This window comes from Taurulus bubalis, assembly GCF_910589615.1.
Source record: "Taurulus bubalis genome assembly, chromosome: 3".
Taxonomy (NCBI): Eukaryota; Metazoa; Chordata; class Actinopteri; order Perciformes; family Cottidae; genus Taurulus; species Taurulus bubalis.
The window spans coordinates 27,268,719-27,285,533 of NC_136591.1; the positions used below are offsets into that span (position 1 = coordinate 27,268,719).

Here is a 16,815-nt window from a genome sequence, read left to right on the forward strand (position 1 = left end):
ATTCTTATCCATCCCTGCGGCCTACACAAGGGGTGGGATGGGGCCTCAAGAGGATAGAAGAGACAGAGGGGAAAGTGGTGGAGAGAGAGAAGGATTAAAGATGACTGTGTGGAGTGTGGATTCTGGAGATAAAAACAAAGTTGTGAAAGGGGCAAAAAGGAATATAAAAATGGAGAAGAAAGGAGAGGTGCTGAATGAAAAAATCTCTCTGATCTCGGCCAGTTTCACACACTCACGGCCCTCATTTCCCTTTCCTCCAATTATTTCAACATCATCCTATCCAGTTCTTGGAAGAGTAGGAGGCGTTTTCTTCTCTGCTGTCCGATGATGTCATTTACTTCTTTACAGGCTGCAAAAAGCCCCTCCGCCCACTCCCAGCACCCCAACCCCCCACTCGCCCGGCCATTGAAGACCCCTCCTCAAACATTCCTGAACTGCAGACACGTTTTCTGATTTGACGCCCTTCATATTTGAGATATGAAGGGCGTCACTGTCCCAGACATGGCACTGTATTATCCTGACTTGACTAAAGTTTAAATACAAATACACTCTCATACATTGATTGTTGTGATGGAAATATATTAAATTAAATTAGCTTTTATCTATTGAAAGAAATCATTTTGTCGTTCCTTATTATTTCCTTTTAAGTAGTTTCAAGGTTAAAATCCCACTCTGTCTGACAGCATCATATGTAATGTATGTATCAGCTAATGTTAGCTCTTAAGTTATATAATGTTTACAGTGAGTGGAATAATCAATTAACCATTTATATGGTTTCTCAAAGCAAAACAGAGATTCTGAGGTTCCAGCTTCTTAAATGTGATTGTTTTATCGTTTTCTTAGTCTCATACGATATTGAATTGAATATATTTGGGCATTTAGGTCCCAATAGGCTCTGGGAACTTGTGATGGGCGTTTTATGAAAAGTTAGCTGCGGGCTGCACTTGAATTGTGGGTTTAAGTTTGAAATGATCCTGGCCCGGAGGGTTTGTGGTTAACCATATTAGAAAATAACATTAGTGGTTTATAGTTTTTAGTCAGCATAAAGAATAGCAGAATAAAGTCAGAGCTGGTTATTTTTCTCGTAGGATTTGTTGGTAATAAATATTTTCAAGAAAATGCCTGCCGTGTCCTTTAACTCCACGTTGAACCATGGATGTCTTTCCCATAGAGCTCACTGTAGCCTGAAGCTGTGCGTAAATTAAAATAGTTTAGGAAGTATGGAAGTCCAGGAATGTGACTGATGTGAATGAGTCATATGAAGGAAGTTCGGGAGGGAAAGAAAGATGTGGGCCAACCCAACAGAGGTACTATCATCAAACTTTGAATTCCCTTTGGTCTGACTCACTGTCGACTCAGCGTAATTTACAGCAAAGTCATATTGATCATTATGTAGTATAGTACACTTAGTGAAATGCCCACCAGATGAGTCATTGAAATAACAGAAAGCCTCACCGATGTGTCAGAATCACATTCTAAGTGAATGACTGTGATCAAATAAACAGGTCTTTCATGATATATCCATAAGATGTAACTCTTAACATACCTAGTAATGCTTAGATATAATTCAATTATGTTCTTGAAAACATGAAACATACTTGAAACATTAAGTTACTAAGAAAAGCCACGCACAGTTGTCTCTTTGCTAAATGTAATGTAGATGCAAACTACATTTCGTTGGCACGGTACTTGTACTATGTGCAATGACAATAAAGTTGAATCTGAATCTGAAGATTCACTTTATTATCCTATGGAGCTTTGCACTGAAAATAGTATATCTCATTAGATGTGTAGCTGTTTTATTTCCTTCCCCCCTCAACTCTTCAGTTCTCAATTCTGCCAGCTCAGATAAAAACCATGAAGCCGTCCATTCATGGGCACAGATCTCCGTAACAGGTCGCATTTCAATTGATGTGAAGAAACTATCTAGTGTAAAGAAAGAAATGCGACAATTCGTTTCACCCACATTGTTGTCTTGTTATGAACTGATTGGTTTTTAAGTTGTCGTCTTTGCACCTAAGAAATGGAGAAAATATTCAGTCAAATAGTTTCATAAACTAAGAAAATGAAGCAAAAGATACTGTACATGCCGCTGGTTGTCCTGTTGTTGGCAAAAACATTGCCGACCCATCAATAATCTAACATCTGGAGCTGATACTTGCTTGATTATTGCAGCTATGCTTGTTATCAATAAATTCCCTACTGTGCCCAAAGTTAAAAGTATACACACTTGTGGTGAGGGGGGCTTTCAGACGGTACTTGATTACCGCTCTTATCATCCGTTTGGGATCCTTCTGGATGGGATTCACACATTCCTCTGGGACAATGCTGAAGTGTGACAGATCTGATTATGCTGGTATTTACCTGAGGATTTATCTGCATTCCTTCTAGTCCCCCCTCCCGAGACAAAAGCTGAATTAAATGTGTCTGCATTGGCGTAATTGAGAGGGGCCTATTAACATTCACAAGGGGTAGGCAGCAACTCAATGGCACCCCGTCCATGGTGGGTTTAGGCCCTGGGTATGAACTCTGCCTCATAAAGGGATACATATGGAGCGTTTTGGAACTATACTGGGAAGTAACAAATACTCTGTTTTGAATTTTGGATTGGGAACTCAATAAGGATATATAGGATAGGATATATACTTTATTCATCCCCAAGGCGAAATTTGCTTGTGGCAGCAGCAAGCAGAGTTACATATAAGACATTTCAGAAAATTAAATAATAGAAGTGCAAAAATGCAACGTATATGAAGTGTGTAAATATAGTATATACAATAAGTCTGGAAAACTAAATAAATGTTCAGATGTAAAAATTCCAAATTACAAAGTAACGTCCTGAAATCCTCTCTGGTTTTTCCTCTGTCATTCCTCCACATGTCTAGTGACATGAGCCATGTGATGGTGGCTGTACAAAGGGGGAGTACAGGGGAGAGGGGTGTGGTGACTGCTTAACACTGTTTTTCAGTTGGTGTTCCAAAAAAGTCTGTGAGAAAACAGCCATTTGAGGAAACACATTGGCTTTGAGGCCAGGGAAGGAGACTGTAGCAACAATGTGCATGAGTTTGTGTGTATGAAATAGCATGAGACAATAGTTGCTGTGGAGGGATGGCTGGCAAATGCTTCCGAGAGAAATCACATGATGAGATCCAGTCATCGCGGCTGGACAGTGAGGTCTGAGAGGGTGTGGGGGGAGGAGGCTCATTCAGAACAGCTGAAGAAAGGAGAGGGAGGTGGGAGCAAGAGGGAGGCAGGGGTGGTCCTAACATGACATGTGTGTCAGTCTGTTCAAATGTGTGTGGATTCCTCTCTTCAGTTCATACTGGCTGAGAAGCGCTGGAAGAGAGAGGGAGACACACAGCTCCTGCCCTCAGACTAGTGAAGACGGAGCCAAGAAGCAAATCTCATAGACTTAACTGAGTGTGCACAGAAGTGAAGGAAGACAAGAGAGGGACCAATTTTAGAGATATATTTTTTAATTATCACAATTTATAAAAATCCTTTATTTTTGTAAGTTTTTAAGAAAGACTTTTTGGACTTTTACAAATGCTTGGAACAATAACACTAACGGGTAAGAAACATCATTCAATACGGGCTCATTAATTAATTATATGTTTGTCTTAGACTTTGTTTTAACTTTGCTAAAATAATGATTGCTTTGCTGTGCCAATTGGATCTATTTATTTGAAACTAGTCATTTATTCAGGATGTGTCTGAAACCGAAATCATTGGTTTCTCCTCACGAATGAGTAGAGCTGACGGCATTGTTGTGCTGAGGGTGTGGTTAATTAGCATTGTGGTTTGTAGTTGTCCTGGCTTAGTGGGTGATGGTTTTACTTTGGCCACTGCAGAGTCTCCTCATGTAGAAAGTCTTTTAAGTGCTGTATTTTTTTTATTTGATCAACTTTTATTTAGCCCTGTTCTAAGCTTAACTTCAAAGGTCTAGCATCATGTGTTCTTTCATCTTTCTTGTGCATCACCAGCAGCTTTTCAGGATGTGTGCAAAAAAACATCCCCCCTTTTCATTCTCTTTAATAGTGACCCTGTAGTAAAAACCTGTTTATCGAATGAGATACATCACAGTGTACCATCTCTGGCCAAAGCCAACTGCTGAGTACCCTGAAGTGTGAAGTATACATATTCTACTACCACCATACTTCTTAATGAGAAAATAATTTCACAAGGTGACAGCTTCCAGATAACAATATATGAAGATGCATTTATAGAAACCTGTTGAAAGACCTGTTGCTTCTTTTAGTTCACATCCCAGTCTGAGCCAGCTCCCTGTGTCCCGTCATGTGAAGCATTTCATTAGAGTAGGATCCTAATTCCCAGTGGGGTTATTCAGCAGCTTAGCCACAAAGGGGAGGGAGGGCGGAAGAAGAGCGAATGAAAGGAGTTGCATGCCAAGACCAATTCTTCTTAAATTCATATCTGGGATTGATGGTTTAAATTGAACAGATCTGTAATGTTTTGCTTTGTGGTGACCTCAGGTTTTGGTTTCTGCACATAAATGGGAAACCAAAGCACTGATATAAAGATATATATATGTTTACTATATTGTGCTGCTACTTTACATTTAACCTACTTGATGTTAATTAGATAAATGGTGCTACAGTGGGTGTTGTTAGTGCTGTTGAGGGGTCCTCCGGAGCCCTGGAGAGACTTTGACCACTCCTTTGCTCCAGAGAGGGAGCGCTGGTGTCTGTTGGGGGAGGTGTGAGGCGTCTCCTTGCCCTCCTTTTAACTGACTTCTTTTGTTTAAAGGGCTTCTGCCCCAGACTCTTAATTACAACAACGATTTGCATACATTTGGCAAAGTTTGTAAATAGTGCCTTGAAACAATAGCTGCCATTCAGCATCCCAACTGCCCCTAACCCCCTGCCCCCAAACAACACACAAACACATACTAGTGCTGAAACAGCCACAACAGAAACATGATCTGATCTCACTGGAGACTAGAGTAGATTTTAATAGTTTTTTGGGGGTCTGCGTTGTTCTCACACTCACACATAAACAAAGTGTGTTTTCAGCAGGGATAAGTATTTCAACTATGAATGTGCGTGTCAGAGATATGTAACACCCCCTAAAGTGAGTACTGGTTTCGCCCCAAGGGCAGAGTCCCTGCCCCCTCAACGCCATCCCTTCATCTCCTAACTGTCCCCTCCTCGCCCCCTGTAGCCTCACCCCTCACACTCACATTCTTTCTGGTACAGTCGTTATTCAAAACGCCCACCCTCCTTCACCACACATTAACCGCTCCCCCCCACAAACCAAATCAAGCTCGGGATGTTAACAGTTGTGTTGCTGTAAAAAAAAAAAAAACTTGGGCTGGAAATCCAAGATCAAATAGACGAGAGAGATGCCAGTAGTCTGTTAAATCAACATGGTCCCTGTTTTATTATCCATGTAGATACACATGGCCTCGTCTGGCTTTCTAACAGCCGGACCCCTCCTATACACACACACACACACACACACACACACACACACACACACACACACACACACACACACACACACACACACACACACACACACACACACACACAGAGACACACAGAGACGTCTTCATTCAAACGTTTTACTGCACCAGAAGTTCATTGACTACAGCTTAGAGGAGCTGGTTTAATTATGTACACTAACATGGATTTGCATATTTGAGATGAAATAATTGTTGTACTCAGGTTTTATACGACACAAACATAGATCTGGCATTTGGTGTTCTTCTGGTTATACTTTCTTGCTTGATGGGACCCTGAAAGTAACACCTATGTGAGAGATAGCCCACTGCCATGTGACAATATTGTATTTTGTAAATCACCCAGGCTTTTTTAAATTTAATGTTAACACTATTTTAGTAAAGTCAGCAAACTTCTCCCAAGCTGCAGCATGTCTTGATGATAGAAAAGTTGACCACCCCCCTTTCTTTATTTTCGGAGGCCAGAGAGGGTTAGAATGCTATTGTGTTTGCATGAGTGTGAGTCTTGGGATGGGGGTGGGTCCCCATCCATCCTGCTGTTGTGGAATTTGGGTCAAGGAGATTGAGACTTTTTTATTTTAAGGAGGGGTAGTAGTAGAGGCCTGTATTGTTTAGTTTGAATCCTACATGGGCACAGTTGAGACACAGGCAAACCGGGAAAAAAACAAAAAAACATTCCTGAAGTCCTCTGGCATTTAAATTCAGGTTTAGAGCATCCGAAAATAATTTTCTCAAACACAGAGTGAACAGCATAGCTCACATTCCACTCAAGTCAAATCTATACATAAGACATGGGCGTGCCCTCACTAATCACATTAGGGTACGAAAGCATGTGTTTATTTTATCATACAAATTAAGTGTGAAACGCTGCTGTGTTTGGTGAGGTTTTTACCTAATTCCTAGAAATAATATTGTTTTTATTCTAAAGGTAAAATATTCTAGGAATGCAGTACTACTGAGTAAAGTGTCATGCCTATCATTTAGGAAAAGGATGTGGACAGATGTGGGCGCATAGTTTGACATTTTTGTGTGAGACCGAAACCAAGAGTCATCTTTCCCAGATTTATTTACACATTGTATCCAATTTTCATAGCAGACATGATGGAAATGGGAAATGGGATCAAATACCTGTTATTTTTAAAAGTTTTGTAAAAGAGGTACTTCCCACAGTTCTGCATGGTTTTAGGGAGTGTGTGTGTGTGCGTCTTTGTGTTTCCCAGTGTGTGTGTAATCGGGTAAGCTGATAGCTAGGCATTAAAAGTCCTGGGAATTTGTTTTGAGAGTCCAGGGGTATTAGATGTGAGGTTTTCCAGACTGTAGTCGAAAGGCAGAGAAAGAAAGAAGAAAAGCTTTAAACATTTTTAGGTCGTCATCCCCCTACGCCTTCCTCTGTCAAAACACAGATACACATGGCAGGCAGACGGCTTGTGTGTATCGTGTGTGTCTATTTGTCTTTAATCGCAGCTGATAAGACAACATTTGTCTTAGATTTTTACAACTACCTGTGAATTACCCACAGTAATGGTGGTTGCCAGGTTGTGTTATAGGTCTACTCACATGTTTTGGTTCAATAGTCTACACATTTCCTCAAGCATTTCACTCATTGTGTAACATTTTCTACAGAACTCCTTTTGAGGATTTTTGTTTTATTTGTTTCAATGCGTAAACACTTTTTTGGCATGTTTACATAGTACAGGATTAGCTGGGCAAATTGTCTAATAATCATCATCAATCATTTAGTCCTCAAATGCTTGATAAAATCTGGTCAGGATCACAGCAAATCCTTTATATACAACATTTCTGATTAAATGCAGATAGCAAAGAGACACTTCTGTTTTTAATGAAGTTTCTCCTCCATTAGGCACAGCTACTTTTTTTATTGAACACAGATTGCTGTCCTAATCATTACCGAAATATGATAAATTGCAAGTTACAAATTGTAGTTCAAAGCATTTTTTTATGTGAATATGAAGTGATCTTTCTGTAACAAAGTAGGAGCTGTAAGTAGTAAAACTGAAGCGAGATAACTCATAAATATCTTTGTCAAACTTCATCAAATACTTTTCTTTGTCATTTCAGTTGGCCAGCCTGATGGTGTGGCTCAGAAGGAGGAGGCTCCAGAGACGATGGACACCATCCAGGGGGAAGTGGCTCCTCAAGTAAACAGCGAGAAAGTGGAGAAAGAGTCTCCTGATGCCAATGACATCTCGGCTGTCGAGGAAAAAGCAGCGGAGGAGAAACCCGAGGATGCTAGTGAAGTGGGCTTCAAGAAGATTTTCCGCTTTGTGGGCTTTAAGTTCACACTGAAGAAAGACAAAAGTGAGGAGAAAGATCCTGTGAAGCTATTGACAGTCAAAGATAAAGAAGAAGAAGAAGGACAGGAGGTTGGTGTGACTGATGAATCTACAAAGGAGGAAGAAGCTGCCACTGCCGAGGAGAAGAGCTCGACTGAAGAAAAGGAGGCTGACACAGAGGCATCTACTGCTGAGGCTGAAGCCATTAAAGTGGACAAAGCTGAAACAACTGACACCCCAGCTGAAGATACAACCACTGAAACCGCTGAGGAAGGAGCTGAGAAGGAAGGAGAGACCACCATGTCCCCCTTCAGGAAGCTCTTCAGTGGAGGACTTTTCTCTAACCTGAGAAAAAAAGCCAGCATCAAGAAGACAAAAGAGGAGGAAGACAAGGAGGCAGCTCTTGAGGAGACATCTAAGACAGAAGACGCTGCTGCGGAGGAGGAAAAGGAGGAGAAAGATGAGGTCGGCCAAGAAACTAAGGAGGAGGCATCAGCAACTCCAGAGGAAGTGAAATCAGAGGGTACCCCAGCGCCAGAGGTCACTGTTGAAACCCCCGCTGCAGCAACTACTGATGAGACCAAACCAGAAGAGGAAAAAGCAAAGCCTAGTGCGGAAGAGGAGAAGGCTCCGGCAGAGGTGACTACTGAGGCTGAGCTGCTATCATCACAAGAGAAGGCCAAGCCCCAGGGAAGCCCCCTGAAGAAGCTTTTCACTGGCGCTGGCTTAAAGAAGCTCTCCACTAAGAAGCAGAAGGCCAAGAAAGACACTGAGGCGAAGCTCACTGAGTCTGGGGAGCAGGTGGCTGAGCAGCTTCAAACCTCCACTGAGTCTGCAGAGAATCCAAAAGCTGACAGTGGGCCCTCATCTCCCGAGGAGTTGGGAGAGCATGTTATCGCTGTGGAGGTGACCCAGAATGACTCTAGCCAAGAGACTGATGGGGAAGTTGCCTCTGATGGAGAGAAGAAAAAAGAGGGGATAATTGCCTGGTCCTCCTTCAAGAAGCTAGTCACACCCAAGAAGCGTGTAAAAAGGTCTTCTGAGAGCGAAGATGAAGCCACAGGTGAGAAACCAGCAAAGTCAGCCACCCTGTCCTCTTCTGAGAGTGCCCCATTAGCAGATAAGAGTGTTGAGGAGGAGACCAAGGAGGATAAGCCAAACGAGGAAGAACCAAGGACTGAAAACACTGAGAAACTGGTCGGCAGCACAGAGGAGCCCAAAAAGAAAATGGACACATCGGTCTCCTGGGAGGCTCTAATGTGTATGGGTGGACCCAAAAAGAGGACGAGAAAGACCTCTGATTCTGACGATGAGGAGACCAAGGTTGAAGAGGAAGCAGCAGCAGCGATAGAAGGGGAACAGGTTGCCAAAACTGAGGCTGCCATTGTTAGTTCCCAAAACACAGATAGTGATGGGGAAGTTGTTTCCTCCTCTGAACCTTTAAGCCCCAATCCTGAGAGAGAGTCCACTTGGGACACACTGAAACGCATGGTTATGCCAAAGAATAAGGCCAAAGTTGACGAAAAGCCTGAGGAGACTGCAGAACAAGTCCAGTCAGACAGTGAGGCACCAAAAGATGAGTCGTCGTTCTCTTTGAGGAAGCTCTTCCCCGGACGCAGAAAGAAGAAGGCGGAAAAACAAGCTTCCACTGAACAGGGTGAGGAGGACTCTGACACCCCAGCTGTGGTTCCTCTCTCAGAGTATGAAGACCAGGTTGAAGCTGAACAGGAAGCAACAGCAGAACCTGCTGAAGTCCAGATTCAGGTATCCACTGAAGATAGAGCCCCTTCATGGATCCCAGCCGTTGTTGAAGATGGTGACGATAAACATGATCAGCTGAGTGACATTCCAGAGGAGGCGGAGAATGCTGCCACGCCAAAGTCTATCGATACTGACATTGCAGAAGATGAAACTGAGGAAAAGGATAATCTGTCTCTTGAAGTTCCCAAACGCACAGGGCGCAGATTGTCCACAGCTGAGGTAAAGCCTTTTGCTCCAGCTCCATCTGCAGAAACTACTCCTGTTCCTCAGGGACCCAAGCCAGAGAGTGCAGAGGAGGTTATGGAGAGCATACAGTCCGAAATGAGTGAAATTCCACCCCAAACAAATGTGACTGTTGAAGATGTACCAGTAGATGTAGTTTCTAATGAAACAGAGTATGAACCACCAACTGAGAATGCAGAGTCCAAGACATGTGCCATCCTGGAGCCACATCTTCGTGATGAGGCCATGGCTATCTGCACTGGCCTTGGAACCAAGGAGATTGCCAAAGTGGCTTTGGAGAAACCTGTGATGTCCATCGTCGAGCCTGTGGCCGTGATCCGTGATAGTGTAATTACAGTGATGTCCGTAGAAGAGAAGTCAGAAAGTATAGAAGAAGCCATCGTTAAAGAAAATGCCATAATCAATGCCGAAATGCATCAAGTTGAAACCACCGAGCTCGGGTCTGTTGTTGAAAGTTCCCAGAGTGACATGACAGCCGTTCAAGTAGCCAGTGAGAGCCATGAACCCGAGATTGAGAATATTGTAACTTTCAGCGCTGTTCAGGTGGAGTCTGAAATGATTCAGCCTCCCACCATGAACTCTCCTAAGGATGTCATGAGAGGTGATCCCATTACACCAACAAGTGAAGCAGCTGTTTGCAAACAGAGCGTAGAAGTCACTGAGCCATCTGTAGAAACCAAGGAGGTGACAATGGATGTGGAGCAGCTTGCTGCCACCGAAGAAAATACTGTGAAAGAGGCACATCAGTATGTGACTGCAGAGATAGCCCCCGCCGTGTGTGAATCCACAATGACCCACATCACAAAGGAGACCGAGCCAACCATCCCTGTAGTTGTATCAAGTGACGAGGTTGTTATCTCCGAAACAGTGGTCCTCTTGGCGCCAGTCAGTGTGGCAGCATCAGACATGATTGCCATGGAAAATACATCTGAGGCAGTCACCGATGAATCAATCCAGGCACAGGAAATCCCGCAGGAGGGTAAAGTTGAAGAGACTGTGGATGCCATGACCACTCAAACAGCGACGTCAGAGATCAGTGCAGTCACAGAGCAGTCCAACAAGGAGGTGAAGGAAATTGAGGTTGACGACGAGCAGACCAGTGAAATTGAGGCTCAGAGCATCGTCATTGCCCAGGCCGTCATTCAGGATGCCGTGGATAAAGTTTCAGAAGACGCGCCTGAGTCGGAAAAGCCCACCATCTCTACACCAGTCAAGGCTGTAGCCACAATAGAGGAAGAGATTGAGATCATTCCTATTGTTATCACTGACACTCCTGTTGCTATTGTCTGCAAAGAACAATCATCAAAGTCAGCTCAGCTGCTTCATGTTGCAATGGAGGTCATTGACCAAATCCCAGTGGAGGTCACAGAGAGCCTTGACGCCTCTGTAGAGGAGAATAAGTCAGCGAAAGGGTTGCAGGAAGCTGTGGAGGTAAAAGTAAGTGAAGAAAGTGTAGTAGTGGAAGAAGTTGAAGCGATAAAGGCAGAGAGCAAAGAAGATGCAGAGATTCAGGAGTCAGGTGTGAAAGAAGCAGCTGAGGAAGTGGAACCACAATCAGAGGAATCAAAGTCAGAGGCCCCATCAGAGCAGAACAAAGAGAAAGTTGAGATGCACATGCCAGTCCAAGTGGTCCTGCAGACAGCGCAGGTGTTTGAGGAGCCGTCAGTGGAAGAAGAGGCCGCGGTAGAGTTTGACTGCAACGGTTCTGCGGATGAAGAGACCGACGTAAAGCCGAAGAGCGCTGCAACTAAAAGCAAACTCTCAACGCTGTCAGAAGAACCCCAAGCAGATGTTTCCGCCCCCAGCCAAGTCACAGAGGCAGAGACGCCAGAAACACCGTCGGGAAAGTGCGCAGAAGTGATGGCACAAGTGATGGAGGTGATTGAGGAGGCCGTGAAGGAGATTGAGCCGGTGTCCACAGAGATCACAGCAGCATCATGAGCAGGTGAGACTGATCTTACAACATTGGAGGTGAATTGTTTATGACAACAGCTTTTAATATTAACAAATCAAGATGCCGGTAATCGAAACGTAAAGTAAATGAAAGAAGAGCTTTTTAGTATGTCAGTATTGTAAATTAGAGATGGAACAGTAGAGGATAAAAAAATGGTAGTTATTTTCAAATTCCTTTGTAGGCCTATCAAACAATCTTCTCATAGTGGCTTTTTTGAGACTTCAATGGGCCCCACTTTTATTAGGGAGTAGGGGAGGGGATTTGCCCACTGACCAGATGAACAAGCTTTTGTTCAGGGTATGAGTAACCAGGGGACCTTTGATATCAAAGTAGGAATGCCGCCGTTGACCCCTTTTTTGTAGGCCGGGGTCTTAAAGGGAAGCGGTGTGTGAGGGGCAGATGAACTTGTGCTGAAAGACTGATTATGAATCCTCCGCTCCCTCCTCCTGTTTTCCTTCTATCAGAGGCTCAGTATGGAGTCAAGAAACCATGTCGGAGTACGCATTTGTTAGATTCAATTACAAAATCTCAAAGGGCTCAAGCAGTGTTTTTCAGGTATTTCGACTGAATTATGTCTTTACTATGTAACGGTTACTACATTTTAATGTGCAGCAAAGTTTTAGTGACACACTGCGGTTATCTGATCTCACCAATGAGGAGGAGGGAGAAACGGGGCGTAGTTCACTTTGATATTTATGAAGCTGTCGTGCAGCTTTGCAGCAGAGGAAAGTCTGGAGAGGGAAAGAAATGGGAGATAACAGCAGAAAAGAGTTGGATGAGTTACAGCAGCTTAATAGCAGCAGTAGAACAGCAGCCCTTTCACACTAAGTAATATATATATATATATATATATATATATATATATATATATATTTATATTTATATATATATATATATATATATATTTATATATTTATATATGTCCAAATAAGTTTTATATATATATGTATGTATGTATATATATACATACATACATACATACATATATATATATATATATATATATATATATATATATATATATATATATATATATACATGTATATATTAAGACTGCCACATACACAATTTATCAAACAATTAAGATAATAATATGCACACATTGTTTTCCAGCAGGTTAGGAAAAAGACATGCACATTCTGAATCAGTACATCCCATTAATGTGTCTGTCACTTATGTCCCCACTTCTGTCCCTGGATGGATGGATAGGAGAATGGATAATATCATATTAAAATAAAGTTATTTAATTATATTCTGATTTTACAACAATACAAAGATGGATTAAGATCTTTCCAAATACAATGTCAATCTCAGATAGTTTATTTTCTTTCTTTTTTCCCTAATTCCCTCTTGTTTTTTGTCCTTTCCCCACAGATGAAGATACAAGACTGATGCCTGAGAGGCACACTGTACCAGGAAGTGAGTGATGAGGAAGAGAGAGAGAGAGAGAGAGAGAGAGAGAGAAAGAGAGAGAAAAAAGAGAAGAGAAAGAGGCTGCTCTGTGGTAACACACTGAGACTGGATTTTGCCCAGAAGGACTGACTGACTGAGCAACAGCTCCATCATTCTCTCTACCTCCCCTTCCACCTGTACTCTAACCCCATCCTGCAGCCCTGTCACCATAACGTGACATCCCACCGCCACAGACACACGCACGCACGCACGCACGCGCACACACACACACACACACACACACACACACACACACACACACACACACACACACATAAACACACACACTTAAGCATGTTATGTGCCTCATAAGCATCCCATCTGGCTTGTAATCAGTGTGATGTATGTTCAGTGTCTTGGCCCCTTTCCACAGTCCTTTCTGCATATAACTTGAGTCTTCCCCCTGGTCGAGTGTGTATCTGTTCTTATGTGTGTGTGTGTGTGTGTGCGTTTGTCGGTGTGTAATAGGGAGAGTGAGATAGGGTCAGAAGATGAAGAGGTGGAGGATTATTATCTTGTATATTGTATTTATATTTGAGTATTCTTTCATTCATCTGTACGTTTTTTTTTGTTTTGTTTGGACATTGTTGCCTTGATGTTTTTAAAATTCCCACATTAAGCTGTGATACAACACGTTTTCTTTTGAGCAACATTATGACAGTAAATCTAACGGCTGATGCAACAAAACAAATGTGAGACTGTTACATGTAAGTGGCCAGTGTATCACAGCTTCTAATAGTCATATCCAATGATTATTTCAAGACTCTGTAGCAATTATAACTAAACCATGGTACAAGTGTGATTCCACTGACAGTTAGTGATGACACTGACTGCAGAAAACAAAAGGAGGACAGAGAGTATGATGATATCCACCACAAAAATGCTTTTGACACATTCTGTTGCCACAATGTGTTTTCACTCTGCACCCCAGCAAAAATATTTAATAAGCTTCATGTAGATAAGACCAACAATAACTGCCTGATAAACTGTGAAAAATACATTGTTACATATTGTTTCATGAAATAATACAATAAAATACTATTTTAACACCCTCATTTGATAATGCTGCAGAGGTATTTGGTTAACAGTGACATTCAAAGGATACATTAGCCATGTGTTGACACTGGAGGAGTCCGATGGGCAGAGACGTGCATGTAAGAAACACTTACAAAGCCTATTCTGTGTCACATTGTTTAATGGCCATGTTTCTTTTACATACTGTATGTATTATTTGTGTCTGGCAATTTTACATTTAACAAGTTCCTTACTACACTACATGTAAATGTCTTGATTAAATTAAAGACAGTATGTTAATGCCCCCTGTTGCCTACAAAAAGTAGTGCACCCTTCAGCTTTCAGTTGATGGTGACGTTTTGGCTTCGACTGGGTGATTAAGTATGAAAATGTTAGTGCAGTCTTATGGTACCTGCTCTTATGTCATGTTCTTCACTCAGCATGATTGCTCAGGTTCAAGCTGGCACTGGTTGGGGCTGTAGATAGGCACAGCCACTGACTCCATGGAGCCAGAAGTAAATAAACTCTCATTTTACTTTTAATTTAAAAGCCAAATCGAGTTAGGATCAATCAGGGAGTCATGGTCTTCCCATTGCTCACAGAATAAGGCACGAGTTGCTTCTGATTTAATTGCCAAGCATCTACTCAGGTGCTTTGAGTCACACGTCAAACATAAGTCACAAGGTCAGGGCGTATGTTGCCAGTCCATTGGCAAAGTGGGAGATGTCTTCAGGTGGAGGAATATCTGAAACATTCCTGGGGTCCAGTTTTACCACCAAAGCAAACGTGACCGTGGGCTACACTGGCATTCGTTTATGTCCTACCAAATTTGGCAAACTTGCACTGCATCACTCATTCAGGCATCTTGAGAATTAACAGAGTGCTTCTGTAATAGATTGATTTTAATTTGACACAAGCAGCTTTAGAAGCCCACATTTCACTCAGCTTTATGACCAAACAAGAGAAGGATCAGGAAGTATGGGGATCAGGTCGGGTCACCACTTCCTTTACTTTGACTCTAGAGAATGTGTCACGTCAATTCATGCTTTATGTAAAATATAAATGATTAAAAAAAGACGCGCTAAAGACTTTTGCTATATTGTTGCATAATGTAAAGCATTTAGTTGGGGCACCCGCCCACTTCAGCCTGCTTTTTGTAACACTTAACTGTGAACCTGTTAACATTTGTACAGATTGTATACCTACTGTGTGTACCTACAATCATATTGTTGTAATATTAACCAATAACCTGCAGCCATTTCGCATAATATTCATGTAGCATGGTCTTAATGGTATTTTATATTTTCCAAGCTGTTAATAGTAAGGATAGAGAAACCTGTCTATATTTCATTCAATAAAGGTAGAGAAAAGTAATGTTTGCCTTGTACTCATCCCTGAATAATACATAATCAATCACTTTTTAAGACATTAATAACCACTGGGGTAAAGAAAACTTAAGGCTGACCCATGAACCCACACACCTCATTTAGAATTGATAAGCAGTGTTAAGAAATGGTATATCATGCTGCAATGTATGTGTCAACTACACATCTTCTTGTGGGGCAGCCATAAGTGGAGGCTGTATAAACAGACAATGAATGACAATAAATATGAAATATATATTCATATCGGAAGTTATTAACACTTAAATATTCACCTTTTCCTGCTTCCAACTATAGTGTGCAATAAAGCATGCATACATGAATGGATGGACAACAACTAATGGCAAACCTTCTAAAGCCATTTTGTTGAGGTAAAGAATCAAAAACACCCACAATTATTTAAAAAAAAAAACATGTCTTTATTGTTCTTTCTTCATTGAAAAAAAACAAAAACAAAATTGTTTATACAGAAAATTACTCACATTCCTGAGAACACATTGATCACAGATGGGCATTGGGGAGGACGATCAGGGGTTTGAAATGAAATAATTGTTTTTATAAACAGTGGACAGAAAAGACAATAAAGAAGTTCTCATCTTCCTGAGATACGGAGATATTTAAACACCCACATACACAAACCAATAGGTTACAAGACTGGTGTGGCAGAAGAACAATTACAACTTGAAATGAGGAAGGATTTAGACTTTTCATAAAGCTGTGCATATTTCTGTGCATCTGAGAAATGAATGTCAGTAGTACAACATTTCAGTTGCCTTAAAAAAAAAACATGGGAGACAAACAAGAATCCTTCCGTTAGTCAATACTTAACACTTGCAAGAAGAAATTTGCCGGCATTTGTGGGGTTTCTTTTTTTAAAACCATAATGTGATGGCATATTGATTTATGGCAAAGATGGTCTAATTATTGAAAACCACATCACAAAAATACTACTTCAAATTTGACAGCCTTCTCCCTCGACCTGAGTAAACAAATAAGAAAAACAGCTCCATCTAGCGAATCACTGGGCTCATTGCATCAAGGCAGCAAAATAGGATTCAAAATACAAAAATCCCAGTTAAACCAAATTAGAACTGGGCCTCATCCTCTCAGTCACAAACCTGGACTTGAGGATGGGTGGAATAGGCTCAAAGGAAAAAATATGCATGTTAAACATACTTGGGATGGGCTTTTTGTTGTATATGTTCAGAAAAGAAATACTAAAAAAGGGAAAAC

The 16,815-nt window shown here is 41.7% G+C and overlaps 1 protein-coding gene across 1 annotated transcript in view; it reads left to right on the top strand.

The window, feature by feature from the left end:
• akap12b (A kinase (PRKA) anchor protein 12b) overlaps positions 1-15,565 on the top strand; it is a gene marked incomplete at its 5' end in the record, with an annotated part of 39,041 nt that extends 23,476 nt beyond the window's left edge. The window contains 2 exons of the mRNA XM_079216334.1: positions 7,562-11,725; positions 13,109-15,565. Of these exons, the coding sequence (XP_079072460.1) occupies positions 7,562-11,721 (4,160 nt within the window). The 3' untranslated portion in view covers positions 11,722-11,725; positions 13,109-15,565. The remainder of the gene's footprint in view (positions 1-7,561; positions 11,726-13,108) is intronic.
• Between the last annotated feature and the right edge of the window lie 1,250 nt (positions 15,566-16,815).